Here is a 14,407-nt window from a genome sequence, read left to right as displayed (position 1 = left end):
AGCCCTGTAGCCAGCTCAGGGCTGTCCTTTGCCCTCATTTGGCGCTCCTGCCCCTGCCAGACCTGGGATCAAGTTCACTGAACAGGGAAATAACATACTTTATTGAGGCAAAGGCCGAGCTGGCCACCCAAAACAAGGCTGAGGGGAGCAAAGGGATTGCACTGGGGTCCTGTGCCCACCCCGGCCCCGTGGTGCTCAGGCATACACCTGGCTCTCCCTTTCCACAAAGGCCTGGAAGAGGCCGCCCAGCTCCTGTGGGGGTGGCACCTGCTCCCCGGCCAGCAGCCGCCGCGCAGCCTCCAGGCCCTCCTGCTCCAGATCCCGCTGCTTCTGCCGGAGCTGCTGCCCCCGATCCTGCCCAGGAAAGGTAGAGAGGGGTCCCAGGGACAGGCTTCCCTCTGGACGGAAGGGAGACGCCTGCCATCTGCCACAAGCAGGAGGAAGGACAGGGCACCCGGTCTTCTCCTGGGCAGCTGGCTTTGAAGGCAAAGACTCCACTCCCCCCAACTCTGGAGTCTCTCCTCCCCTCCCGGATCCCCTCATGTTTCCAGAATCCCGACCGGGGGCGGGAGAAGTGAGTCATGGCCCCAGAGTAGCCCTTATTCCCCGAGGGTTACCTGCTCGCTCTCTATCAGCCCCAGGGCCACCTGGTGCCGGAGGTAGAGGGTGTGCCGGCGATCCACCTGAGTCTGGAATCGGGGCTGAGTCCGAATAGGGTCCCGTGCTCCAAAAGTGGGGGACAGCACCTGGGGGCCTGGGCCGCCCCCGCCCCGAAGATGAAAGGTTTGAACACTGACCTAACGGGACAGAGATGGAGGGAGCAAAGGTTATCACATCCTCCCGATCTTCCCCCGCCTGGCACCCTCTCCCCTGCCTTCCCCGCCCCCATTCCTCTCACCTGGATGGGTCTGGAGTAGCGGTGAGGAAGTGGACGCAGGGCTGTGTGGGATCCCGGGGCAGGATGGACACCATGCTGGCCGTGGTGCGAAAGCCTCCAGAGTCCATACAGATGCCGCTCTCCTTGTTCCTGAGGATGCCCATCATCACCTCTGCCGTGATGCCCCCTGCGAAGGAGGACAGGCTGAGGGGCCCTCCGGGCAGAAGGGGGACCTCTGGCCTTGGATCAAAGCTGTGGGAGAGGAGAGAGGCTGGCACCACTGTGGCCCTCCTGGCCCCCACCCCACTGCCGTCCACTCACTGACCTTGTTGCTGCTGCAGAAGCTGTTGCCCGGCCTGGAAGCGGGCTTTGGCAGCCTCCATGCGCACAGGCTGCTGGGTCAGGGAGAAGACCTGAGCGAAGTCAAAAGTGCTCTGCCCATCCCACCAGCCCTGGGCCAGGGCACGGGTCCGAAGGTCTGCGTGCTCGGCCGAGATGTCCGTGCCTACGCTCAACTGGTTGGAGATGTTACGAGCCCCTTCTGTGGAGAAGTGGGGGGAGGGGGGTGGCTCATTTGTCATTAAGCACCTACTCTGTGCCAGGTGCTAAAAAGATGATGGTGAAGAGAACGGACCTGCCCCCGTGGAGCGGGAGACAGACAAAACGATCACAGAAATAAATGTGAGCTTGCAACCGTGGTGCACACGATGAAAAGGCACCTGCTTGCATATAAGGGGAAACTTGACCATCAGGGAGTCCAGGAAGGCTCCCCAGAGGAGGCGGCCAGCTAAAGTACAAGAGGATTTAAGCAGGTCAAGTGGGAAGAGAAGTTCCCCACTGGGCTCACTTCCCACCTTCCTTGGGTGTGCCTGCCAGTGAGAAGTTTGCACGTGGATCCGCCCTGCCCTTCACCCATGGTTTTCCCACCCCCTCCCGAGGCTGGCAAAAGGGGACAGCTCTGGGAGGCGAGCCCCGGCGCTGGGCTCTCACCCTGGATCCTCTGTGCGGCCCACAGCCTCCCCGCCGTCTCTAGCACCCACGCCTCAGTCCGGTCAGCCAGCAGGAATGTGTTGTGGTAGCAGAACGGTGTGGGGTCCTCCCGGCAGCTGCCCCCTTGCCCGTAGCGCGCCAGCAAGTCTGTGATCACATGCAAGGCCTCCAGGGCAGAGCTGCTCCGTTCCAAAGCCAGCCTGGCATGAAGGGATGCACGGAAGGGGAACGCAGCGTCAGTGGCTGGTGACGGAAGCTCCAATGGACGGAAGGCGCCCAGAGAGGCCCAAGTCACAGAAAAACATCCGCCAGAGTTGGTTGTATTAAAGCGCAGTTAGGCGGGTGTTTTTCAAGTTCTTCTCTGAGGGTCCCAGGAAGAGGCCTCAAACGTGGTTTCAAAGAAGGGGCCTGAGTTCCCCAGCCTCTCTTCAACCAGAGAGGGGGACCACTGGTTTTGTAAATCGGGACTCCGTATGAGATTTCAGTTGGGAGGGAAAAAAAAAAAAAAAAAAAAAAAGTACTTCTATTTAAAAAAGAAATTTGAAACCACTGCCCTATTTCTGGGCCAGGAGAGGCCCAGAAGTGGCCACATTCGGGAGCTCCTTACCAGACTGTGGCGATGGGGCCAGGAGAGAGGAGGAGCAGGGGTGGCCTCTCTGGTGACGGCAAGGGGGACAAAAACGAGGAGGCCCTGGTGAATCTAGCTGAGGGGAGGGGAGGATGGCCTGGGTCTGTCCTCAGCTCTCAGCCTTTCAGTGTGTAGAGATGAGGGAAGGCAGGGTCCGCACCTGAGTAGGTCCATGCCTAGTAGGGCTTCCCCCTCTCCAACTGGCTCCTTGGTCCACACTGCCTCATTGCCAATGCAGACACCATGCTCATTGGCGCCCATCTCGGCCCCCCACAGCCAAGAAGGGCGGCTCAGGATTACAGCGTGAGTCCTTGACACCTGTTCCACCTCAATGTAGGTGCACTGCAGGTAAGGGAGGAGAGAGGGAGTCCATTCAGAAAGGGTTTTATCATTCCCATTGTACAGATGAGGAAACCGAGGTGGACAGCAGCTAACTAACAGGCCAGGTCCAGGTTGGTAGACTGGAAGGTCACGCTCTTCCCACCACATCCGGGGACTTGCCAGGTGCGAGGCGCAGAGGAGGAGGGCCTTAGAAGAATGCCTACATCGACCACACCTCCCGCCGCTTCCATAAGGCCTAACCCACCTGGAGCCGGCTGCCAGGGGCATGAGTGCCTGCTGGTACAAACACCACCTCCTGCACCTCGTCCCGCGGTCGGTCGGAATTCTTGGCAAAGATCACAGCTGGGATGGCCGAGGCCGGGGGCACGGAAACAAAGCAATCGCAGGAACACGGGGTGTCAGAGCTCCACGAAGCCATCTGGGGAGAGGTGAAGGTGCATGTGTCCCCCTCACGCCGCCTCTCCACCATCCTGGCCAGAGCTCAGCCGTAGGGAGCCCCCCGCTTCCCAACGCGTGTAAACAGGCACTCAGGGAAGACACTGCTGTTGGGTTCTGGACACACTCGATGCGCGGCGTGCACAGCCCAGGCTCCAGGCTTGGGGGGCAGCAGGCGGGCGCACACCGCAAGCTCCCAGGGCCCTGCCCAACGGGGAGCCCGACCCACCAGTGCCGTCGCGGGACCACCTCCCTCGCCACCCCACCCCACTCCCTCGCCCCTTTTCTGTACACATTCTCGCCTCCCCAATACCGTTTGCCCCTCACCCTGTCTCCCTCCAAGATCCCCGGCTTAGTCCCGGGCGCCACCGCCTCCGCTTCGGGTCATTGGGCGGAGGCTCACAGGTGACCTGGAAGGCTTTGACCCGGGGGGCGGAGCCGGAACCAAGCGCCTGCAGTTCCTTGGTTTTCCACCAGGGTGCGCGCCAATACTACTTCTTGGAGCGCAGCAGCGTGGGAGACCTTGCCCGTCCGCCTGCCCTTCCTAGCTCGGACGGCTCAGGGACACTTCCAGCCGAGACACCATGGGGAGAGGCATCTGCAGGTGGAAAGGAACCCACGTAAAAAGAGAGGAAAGAAAAACCGGCCAGATTTGTTAGAGAGCGCGGATTGCTGGGGCATCTGGAGGAAAAACCTCAGCTCGCAGCGTCCTGGTTTCAATTACGAAGGTGCAACCTAGCCCTACCTCCCCCCCAGGGCATAAGATCTGAAAGATTGTTACAGGGAAGGAGGTCTAGGGATAACTTAAGTTAATGCATTAAAAGAAAAAAAAATTTTTTTTTTTTACATTTATTTATTTTTGAGAGACAGAGCATAAATGGGGGAGGGGCAGAGAGAGAAGGAGACACAGAATCCGAAGCAGGTTCCAGACTCTTGAGTTGTCAGCACAGTGCCCAATGCGGGCTCGAACCCACAAATAGCGAGATCGTGGCCTGAGCGGAAGTCCAATGCTCAACCCAGCCACCTAGGCGCCTGTAATGCATTTTTTAAATGCACATATGCTCAAACCCCATCTGACTCCCCAAAGGTAGATTCTGGCCCACAGTTCTCAAACTCATAGGAAAATAGCTTTGGAAGGAAATTTGGAAATTTCTAGTCCAAAGATTTTGTGCCTTTATATATAGTGAAACTGAAACAACAAAGGAGAAGTCTTGGCCAAGGGGGCACATACCGGTGTGGGGATTTGGACTCTGATCCCAAATGTTCTGCTTTCCAGGTCATTTTCCTCTATAATGCATCTCCATTACCAGCATTTAAGCAAACGCATCTCACCCCTTTTTGCTCTATGAAGCCCTCCAGAAATGGGGACAGGAGAGATACTGCAGATTATCTACTTCTCCCACATCCATCCTGCCAAACAGTCAGGGTTGCTGTTCAGAGCCCTGGCCACAGCGTCCCAGCCTGTGGTCTCTCCTGGGATGGGAATGAAGGCACAGAGGCCATGGCTTCCCCAGGAGGCCGACTGTGGGCAGGTGTACCAGATAAGGGTGTTGGGGGAGCTGAAATCTAAGATACTTTCTTTTTTTTTTTTTTTTTTTTAATTTTTTTTTTCAACGTTTATTTATTTTTGGGACAGAGAGAGACAAAGCATGAATGGGGGAAGGGCAGAGAGAGAGGGAGACACAGAATCAGAAACAGGCTCCAGGCTCTGAGCCATCAGCCCATAGCCTGACGCGGGGCTCGAACTCACGGACTACGAGATCGTGACCTGGCTGAAGTCGGACGCTTAACCGACTGCGCCACCCAGGCGCCCCTCTAAGATACTTTCTAATTGCCTGTAGGTATCTGAGGCTGATTCTGAAGAGGAAGCTGTCCCCAAGGAGGTGGGCTTCATTTTCAGAAGGGGGACTGCCACTTGTAAGATGAATTGACCTAGAAGCTGGGCTGGAGGCAGGGAAGAGCATCGCCTGGAACTCTAAACACTGGCATCTTGTCTTGCATCTGCTATGGAGCTGCAGTGGCTGTCTGGGCAGGTCACTTTATCTTTGAGGGCCTCAGTTTCCCCAGTGGCAAAATGATGGCATTGAACTAGATCAGTGGTTCTCAGCCATGGTTTGGGGAGGGAGGAGAGGCATTAGTTTTCAACCACGTGACTCCCACAGCACAACATAATACTTTAATACTCCACTACTCAGTGTTCCACAGACTGCCCGCATCAACATCACCTGAAAGCTTGTTAAAAATGCAGAATCTTGGGCCCCACCTCAAACCTACTGAATCATGTTAACAACACCCCCAGTGCAGGGGCGCCTGGGTGGCTCAGTTGGTTAAGTGTCTGACCTCCACTTAGGTCATGACCTCAAGGTTTGTGCGTTCGAGACCTGCGTCAGGCTCTGCATTGGGATCCTCTCTCCCTCTCTCTCTACGACCCTCCCCTGCTTGCATTCTCTAAATAAAGAAATACTTTTTTTTTTTTTGAGTTATTTTTTTTAAAAACCACCCCTAGTGTCAAGTTTGAGAAGCGCTGCTCTAATATGTCCCTAAGGGCATAACTTGGTGGGGTGCTGGAAAATGAATCAGGGTGTCTTGAAAAACTCCATGGGTGACTCTAATATGCCCTCTACCAGGCGGAAACAGCCAGACTATTTGGATCCTGAGACTCTTTTCAAACCTGCACGGCTAACATGCTGAGCAGTCGGGCTCACCAGAATTAATGGAAAGTGAAGGCGTCTTCAGGTGCGCTGTCGGGGAGGGGTTGTGAGCTTGCCCTTGGACGTCATTCCAGAAGCAAACATCAAGGCTGCGTGCTGACGAACATGAGCACCCGAAGCAGCCTGCCGCAAAGCCAGCTCCACTCCTGCACTTCCCCTGCTGCCCGCGGTGGGGCAGTGTGTGTCCGCGGGACCACAGCGCAGCCCCAGGCTGCAGTTCCCAGGCGGCCTGCGGCTCGGTCACTTTCCCATTCCTGATTTCACTCCAACACCCTAGAAGGCCTGTACTCCCACCTCCCAAGACAGCAGATGGCCACTCAGAGAGGTTGCCCAAAGGGTCAGCCCACATGGTCTGACTTCCCTAATTCCCTCCTGGCCCCTCCAGGATCATCCCTGTGGGGGCACCAGATCTGAGGCATCAATGGTGGCCTTGGGCTCCCTCAGGGGGGCCAGGCCAGCCAAGCAGCATTGCTGCCGGTTGGAGCCAGTGAGCAAACATCAGAGCCCCACCAAAGGCCCCCGCTAAGAATGCGGGTCAGCAGGAGGAGCTGTGAGGGGAGGAGGGGTGGCCCTGGCCCTGCCCAGACAGGCCCAGCCGGCCCCACAGCTGCCCTCCTGTCCCTGGGGGCAGCGATGGGCTAAAGGAGGAGAGGACTCACCAGGCTCCTGGGGTCTAACTTCCCCCCCCGCCCCCAACCTCTTGGAAGACAAAAGAAGCACCCCAAGGAGTGGGGCGGATGGGCATGAGGTCACCATCGCTGGAACTTTGTGTGCCCGCCCCTCTTCCCAGGCTTCCAAATCCAGGAGCAAGAGAAAATAAACAGTTGCTCCCCCCAAAATGAGTCTGCTTCCAGCTCCACCCCCTAAATCATTCTGATACCCCGCCCCCCATATCCCAAAGTGGCCTTAAACTTTGTGACTCCAGATTCTCCCAAACAAGTGATGAGGAGCCAATCTGGGTACCAGATTTGGCTCCAGGAAATTGGGCTAGGGGTGGAATGGGGGAAACAGGAATCCCACTAGGGAAGATAATAATTTTGGCCAAAATGTAGGATGGTAAGGTAAAAGTACACAGTAATCTGGCCTGCCCCTTTGGAGTCCCAAATCGATCCTCTGTCAACCTTCCTAGCTTTGCGGCTCTGGAGTCATAAGGTGTTTGTTTCTCATTGCACATGAATTAGGCACCAGCTGCAATACCAGAAATTGGGCAGCCCGGGAAAGTGTATACAGATGGGCATTTCTGCATATTCAAGGATGCCCGATGGGTCCAGTGAGGGTGCGTTTGTGCACACTGTGGTTGTGTAACTGTGGCGGGCCCTCTAGCTGAGAGTTGCAGTAGGATCCTTCCCTCATACTTTCCAGCTGGGCGGGAGCCCATCAGATATCTTGGCTGCCTTTCATCGCCTTGTCCCTGATAGGGATCATCCTGGGTGAAGAAATCGCTGTCAGTCACCCCCGCCTCACTGACAGCCAGAGGGACTGATCACACCCCCACGGGGGCGGGGTGACGGGGCCCCAGAGGCTGGTTCTCCCTGGGAAGGCAGGGAACCAGCATTCTTGGCAGAGGAGGGGAAAGAGGGGGCTTATATGTGGAGGAAGGAAATATCTACACCCTTCTTATCCCCCAGGAAGGGACAGTCAGCCCGGCTATCAACCCTGAGGGAGCTCCTCCTTCCTTCGGCATTAGCCACCTCCAGGGAAGGATCTGACCCTTCTTCAATCGGCTCAGCTCTGCCCCAAACAAAGGGAGGTGAGGCTGCGCAGGGCTGCAGGATCAAAGGGAAGTGTCCACCCCACCCAGCAGCCGGCCTCGTCCTCACTGCTAAGGGACACTGAGTCAAAAAGGAAACCAGAGCTGGAAGACAAATGAAGCAATGATGTGGTTGACGACTTTATTATGGCATAAAAAACACAGGCTGTTTCTTCCTCCTCCTCCCCCCGCCCCCAAAGTGGGTTCACAGCAGTTAAAAGAAAAAAAAATCCTACATTTCTCCTCTAGGGGGCTGCCTAGAAGGGGGCAGACAGCCAAGCAACCTAGATCTATGAAGGAGGGGAGCAGAAGAAAACCTATCCGAAGCCCGCACCGGCACCCTTGGAGCTCAAGGCCTCCGTAGGGGGAACATCGGTGTCCCCCTACAACCTTGAACAGCCATTCAGGAGTTCCCCATAGGATGGTCACTGGGGAAGACTGTCCTGGTGGCACCAGGAGGGGGTGGCTGGTTTCGATGGGTGGAGGAGAAAGGCATCCCACACCCACAGTGCCCTCCCTCTCTCCCCCTCTCTCCACCTGCCCAGGCAGCCTGCAGGCGCTGTCAGATCTCTCCTGCCCCCAACCCTCTCAGCAAGGAAAGGGACCTCTGGTTGGGGTAGCAAGAGGTAGGGAAAAGAGGGAGCAAAAAGAAAGAACATTACTTCTTAAACTACCCCAGGCCCATGAGCCTCTCGGGAGAGTCACCCTGTCCCTTTTAAGAAGGGCTCCCTTTTTTACACAAACACATATTCCTACCCAGACCCCAGACCCACTTCCCATTTAGCTCCCAGTCCTGGGGACTGGGCTCCAGCATCCCTAAGGGAGGAAGAGACGCTGTGGGCCTATGTCCTAGGACCTTGGACGGGGTGAACAAGGTGGGGTCTCTCTAGCTGGAGACCCCAGGCTCAGTAGAGAAACACACACACACGTACAAACAACATGCACACACACGTGCCCTAATATTAAATAAAATACCTTTTGCTTATAACTTAAAAATCAATACACAACTAATCCTCGCATAGGGGTCCGGGTAGAGAAAGAGGGGCAAGGGGGAAGGGGAGGTCAGGGGGAATGTTATGGCCTCTACCTCTAGCCTGGGAAAGCCCGCTAGTTCCAGATCCTTCCCCCATCAGCTTCCTTCCCTTTGCCTGACTCTGGCTCTGCCCCTGCTAGGCTTTCCCCTCCCCAGTCCCCACTCCAGGATCACAATCAGGATGTATTTCTAGCATCTAAAGAAGGGGACAGGAACAGCTTCCTGGGTATCACCTCAGAAGACAGACCCCTTCCACTAGGAGAACACCTCCTTCATATGCAAAGGGAGTCCCCCTGCCCAGAGTCAAAATGGGGAGAAAGGAGCCTTCTAACACACACTCTATAGGAGGGGCCAGTCTTGCAGGCAGCAGAGAAAGGAAAGGGCAGAGCAAAGAAAGAGCTGGGGCTTAGTGAGCAGGTGGGCAGGGGCAGAGTCCTCCGCTCCAAGTGGGGACCACTGTAGGTCCCTGTGCTGGGACACCTCACCTACTCGCTGGTCAACCAAGTAACCCTCTTCCTCTCGTCCCTAAGGGAGAAGCAAATGATGGGTGACCTGGGATGAGGGACCTACATCAATTCTAGGGTGGGGGCTTCTGGCGGTTTTGAAAACCTACATCAGGTAACAGATGGGGAATGTGGACTATACTGAACTTTATTTTTCATAAAAACCATGAGTTAAGGACTGAATCCGAGTTAGAGAGGGAAGGGGTTAGCTCCTTCCACTGCCCCGCCAAATCCCTTTCTCTCCTTTTAGAAGGGGACTTTTTTTTTGCCCTCCCCCTTCCCAATCTAGCTCTCCCCTCGACCCCACAGCTCTGGCTGCACGGCTGTCCCGGATTCTGGCCGCTTCCTCTCTTCCTTCATGGCCCCATCAGAGTGGGTTTCGAAGGGTTAACCGGGAGGCACATCAAAGGAGTTATTTCTACAGCAACAACCCTCCCAACCAGATAGAGACCGCTCCCTAAGGGGGACCCCTGCCTCCCCTACCCCACCTCAGCTCTCCCTCGGGAAACCATAGGGACAGAAGCACTAAAAGCGGGATGAAAGGGACCCGGGCCGCAGGGCGGGTCCGGAGGCGCTTTTATGTCCCGGTTCCCAGGCGCTAAGGACGTGTCCAGACAACTACCCTCAGCGCCCGGGGCGGCCCCACTCCTCTCTGCTCCAGGGACGCGCCGTCTCTTCCAGCAGGTCCCCTCCACCCTCCAGGCGCGGTAGGGGTACCCCACCCCAACCCCCGAGCCTGGGGACAGGAGCGAAATAAGGGATGAAGGGGGGGGGGGGACAGAGGGGCATGCGCAGCTCCCCCAGCCTAGCCAAACACTTTTCGTCCGGCCCCGAGACCAAAACACCCCTACCTAGCGCCCCGTCTCCCCGACCCGGCACCACTTTTCCTCCCCCTCAATAAATAACCACCTTCTCCTCTTCCTCAAGTCGCCCCCCAAAGGCATCAGGCCAGGAGGAAAGCTCTTCGGATGCCCCCAGGGGAGACCAATGTGGGGGGGGGGGGCGGTACCGGAGGAGCTCAGTTGGAGGGAGCCGCGCCGCCCTCGGCCTCCCGCTTGCCTTTGCCCCCGGCAGGCTCCACCGCTCCGCTGGCCTTGCCCTCGCCCGCGGCCGCCCCGGCGGCCTCCTCCTTGGCGCCCTCGTGGGTTTTCATGTGTTTGGCCAGGTGGTCGCTGCGCATGAAGACGCGGCTGCAGACGGCACAGGGGAACTTCTTGGTGCCCGTGTGGGTCTGGAGGTGGCGCTGCAGCTCGTCGGAGCGCGTGAAGCGCTTGCCGCAGAAGAGCCAGTTGCACACGAAGGGACGGTCGCCGCTGTGCCAGCGCAGGTGCGCCTTCAGGTGCGACGTCTTGGCGTAGGCTTTCCCGCAGCCCGGGATGTGGCAATTGTGCAAATGCTTCTTCTTGCCCCCGTCGGGCCCGCACGGAGCCCCCAGTCGCTCCGCCTCCAGGCAATTGGGGCAGCGGCACACGGTCTGGCCTGAGCTGCGGGGCACTGACCGCCGGGAGCCTTTGGGCCGGGCTGCTCCGTCCAGACTGGAATCCAGCCCCTGGGACTCCGGGGCGGCCGCTTCCAAGGCCTTGGCCCCATCGGGAGGCCCCAGGAGGTGCTGCCCTCCGGCGGCTGGGAGGAGGTGGTGCGGGTGCGGGTGGGGAGGCGGTGCGCAAAGCTGGTGGTCTCCGACGTAGCCCCCCAAGCCAGCCTGAAGCGCCCCGGGGTGGCCAGGCGAGGTGAGCGCGCCCTGAGTGTGGGGGAGGTCCATCCAGCTGGTGCCCGGATGAAGGTCCCACCAGGAGCCATCCTCAGTGCCTGGGTGAGTTGGCCGGAACCACGATTCGTAATGGTGGGACATGTCCGGCTGCAGGAGCTTGGAAAAGGGTCCCGGGGCCAAGGGACTGTCGCTTTCCAGGTCCTCGCAGGTTACCCGAGAGGAGGCCCCCGGCAGCTCATAGCCCTGTGAGAAGTCCACCTCAGGGCCCAGCGGGAGGCTCTGCAGCTCTCCAGGCTGCAGCGGGGAGGGGTAGTCCCCGGCCTCCGGGCTCGTGTGGCCCTGGTATGTTTGGAGAGGCTGCAGGTCGAGGCGCGGCGGGGAGGCGTGAGGCGCGTCCGTGTGCTGGCTGCCCAGAGAGCCGCAGACAGCGGTTAGCATTGCCGGGATCCGGGGTGGGGTGGGGAACAGGGATGGTCAGGGGCACCTCAGGTAGGACCTAAAGGAGGCAAAGAGGAGGTGAAGTGAGCAAAGTAACCAAGTCACTTTCAGTCCTAACCCAGACGGCCTCCCCGCAAAGTGCTCCTCTCCCGACTGGCCGCTGCAAAAGAGGAGCACACCTCCGAGTGGGGACTAACGACCAGTTAACAGAATTTGGGAGTGCTAGGAAGGGTTGAGGGTGTGAAGTTCTCAGCCAAGGCGGGGGAGTCTACCTTCTCCTAGCTGATCCCTCCTATGGGGCCCAGCTCATCCTGGCAGTTGGGCTGGTCCCAGGCTGGTAGGTCAGATACACCTACAGTTCCATGCTAAAACCATCCCCACCCTATCTGCCCAGACCAGCGCAAAGGGCAGTGTGGCGTTTACCTTCTGCAGCCCTGCTTCCAGCCCAAATGGAGGCTCTAACACCCATCTCGGCTTCCCTAGTTTAACTCAGGACACAGATGAGGAGAGGGAGGTGGTCTGTTTCTGAAACTCAAAGCTTGAGGTGACCTGATTTTCCAAAGCTCAAAGCAGGTTCTGAGATATTGGGGAAAGAGACCTCGTTCCGCCCCTGAGGCATGTTCAATGAGGAAGAGCATTTCACTGTTCTCTACCATTGCCCTCCGCTCTCTGTCCAGATGGCTCCACCAAACCCACTTCCATTCCTGGCCCCCACCCCTCTCTCTCAGGCAGGAATTCACCTCCCTGGGGTGCAGGTTCAGTGTTGATTCCCAGGGGACTTCTCCCCACCAGAGAAAGTTAAGCTTCCTTTCCTGTCCTGACCCACACAGCCACACAGCTGGCTGGCTGGCTGTTACCCGTGCCCTCCTCCAATCTGGGGGAGACCCAGATGTGAAGCTGGGAGGGGTCAGCTTCTCCAGAGAAGGGGGTCAACGAGAGATGAGCTTACTAGCAAGCTCTGAAAGGTAAAATTGTCACCCCCTTACGGGATGCAGAGTCGAAGTGGGGACAGCGAAGGGCAACAAGGAAAGCCAGAATCACAGACACTGAGAAGAATTACCCCAAGAGACTATATAAGGGGGTGCATTCTAGGCTTCGATCGTTCTTAGGTGTTCTGCAGACAGTTCTAATATACAGACAAACTGAGAATCACTGCTTCAGGCCAACCCTCTTATTAAAAAAAAAAAAAAAAAAGAGGAAACTGAGGGAACATTTGGAGAAATGACTTGAACAGACATTCATTTATTTGTTCAATCAACAAATGCATACTTTATGTATCTCTGTGAACCAGGTCTCCGGACTCCTGGTCTGTTACCCTTTCCCTACACCGTTGGGAACCAAAAGATACCCACCCCTCTCTTTCTTAACCACATATCTGTGACTTGAAAGTCCTTTTTCTCTCACCACCTCTCTAAAGCCTGGGAGCCCTGGTGCCTCAGGTGTCGGGCTTGTGTGCCTGGCCTTCTCTGAGGGTGGGGGAGGAGGTGCAGTGGTTTAGGGCAGGGACTTCTTCCCACAGCAGGGTGCAGCTGACCCTACCACCTTTGGCCTCTGGGACCGAAGAGGTGTCCCTGGTAGTTTTGGAGAGGGAGGGAGAGGGGGACTGGGGCGCCTACTCAGGCTCCCGCTGCCTTACCACAAAAAAGGAACAAGGATGAAGCAGCAGGAATGGAGCCTCAGGCCCAGGCGGGGCAGCCCAGAAGGGGCTGGGCGGGAGCAAAGAGGCCTGGGACCCTAATAGCTTTTGGCGTCTGGGAACTGCCCCAGGGACCGGGGGGCAGGGAAGCTAACGACCCAGGCTCCAGAGAGGCCTCTCCCGACACAGGGCCAGGGAGTCCAGTCCTGGGATGCCGTGGCCTGCCTGCAAAGTTTCGGGAAGGGAGACAGCAGGGCGCGCACTCCCGGCTTCCCGCTCCCCAACGCAGGAAGCCGGGTAGAGACACCCTTCTTCCCCCTTCCGCCGCCTCCCTCTCCCGATCACCGGCGCTCAGGTGGTCAGGACTTCCGTACTCCCAGTCCTCAAGGTTCCAGTCCTCCGGTTGTCCCAGTCGCTCCAGTTTCCCCGGTCTCCAGCCTCCTCGGTCCCTCGTCTCGCCCTTCCGCCCAGGTTTCACTCGGCCGGGGCTCCAAGCCCCTCGGATTCTTTAGGACCACCTCCCCCAAGGCCACGGGAGGCTGTGGCGAGTGCGCGGCGCGTCTTTCCGAGAGGAGCCCGGGATCGCGCACCCCTGGCCGCCCAGACCCTGGCTCCTACCTGGAGGCTGCGCTCGGGCTCCGGGCACGGCTGGCTGGCGCGCTACCCACGGGCGCTCATGGGCCCCGCGCGCCGGCGGGCTCTCCGGAGGCGAGGGGCAGGAGCCGAGGACGAGCGGGGGCCGCGACCGGACCCGGCGGCGGGCGGCGGGCAGCGGGAGGCGGAGGAGGGGCGGAGGGCCAGCGGGAGGGCGGAGGGCGGGCGGGAGCCAGGGAGCGAGCGAGCGAGCGAGGCCAGCTCCGCCCGTGACTCACCCGCGCTCTCTGCCTTCATCCTCTGCCCTGCGCTCCTTTTTCCCCGAGTCCGCGGCCCCGCCCACCTCACCTGCCGCCGCCTTTAACCCTTGCGGGCTCGGCCGGACGGGAGGCCCGGCAAGGCCCGGCCGGCGGAGAGGGGGCGGGCTCGCTAATTGGGTCGCCTCCCGCCCCTCCCTCGCTCCTCCCTCGCCCCTCCAGTCCTCAGGAGGGGGTCCTGGGCGGAGCGTTCCCCAGGTTCCGAGACACGCCCCTCGGGTGGAAAACTGCCCCGGAGCCGGCTCCGGGTGGCGGGGGAAGCAGGACTCGGACCCTGGGGGCCTGGAGGAGGGGCCGGGTTCTCCGCGTGAAAAGGAGACTCCTTTGGGGCGCCGCTTGCTTCCAGGGCGCTCGACCCACCCGCCCGGCCCAGCAGCGCGGTCCGGGTACTGAGAGGAAAAGGAAACAGGACTGAGCGCCAAGGCTGTGTCCGGTCTACCTC

The 14,407-nt window shown here is 58.7% G+C and overlaps 2 protein-coding genes across 2 annotated transcripts; both read right to left on the bottom strand.

Moving 5' to 3' along the window:
- Nucleotides 1-73: 73 nt before the first annotated feature.
- On the bottom strand, nucleotides 74-3,708 carry SCRN2 (secernin 2). The gene is given in 9 exon segments (XM_045488583.1): nucleotides 74-354; nucleotides 618-754; nucleotides 757-797; nucleotides 899-1,064; nucleotides 1,203-1,418; nucleotides 1,868-2,067; nucleotides 2,656-2,837; nucleotides 3,082-3,255; nucleotides 3,600-3,708. Coding segments are annotated over 8 exon segments (1,275 nt in total). The 5' UTR covers nucleotides 3,600-3,708; the 3' UTR covers nucleotides 74-195.
- A 4,153-nt stretch (nucleotides 3,709-7,861) lies between these two features.
- Nucleotides 7,862-14,089, bottom strand: SP6 (Sp6 transcription factor). The gene is made up of 2 exons (XM_045488582.1): nucleotides 13,673-14,089; nucleotides 7,862-11,476 (listed from the first exon to the last, which is right to left on the bottom strand). The coding sequence occupies exon 2, from the start codon at nucleotides 11,416-11,418 to the stop codon at nucleotides 10,288-10,290; it is 1,131 nt and encodes a 376-aa protein (XP_045344538.1). The 5' UTR covers nucleotides 11,419-11,476; nucleotides 13,673-14,089; the 3' UTR covers nucleotides 7,862-10,287.
- Between the last annotated feature and the right edge of the window lie 318 nt (nucleotides 14,090-14,407).

Source organism: Leopardus geoffroyi, chromosome E1, assembly GCF_018350155.1.
Source record: "Leopardus geoffroyi isolate Oge1 chromosome E1, O.geoffroyi_Oge1_pat1.0, whole genome shotgun sequence".
Classification (NCBI taxonomy): Eukaryota; Metazoa; Chordata; class Mammalia; order Carnivora; family Felidae; genus Leopardus; species Leopardus geoffroyi.
The sequence above is the reverse complement of the archived record's forward strand: the minus strand, read 5'-3'. Positions and strand labels throughout refer to the sequence as shown.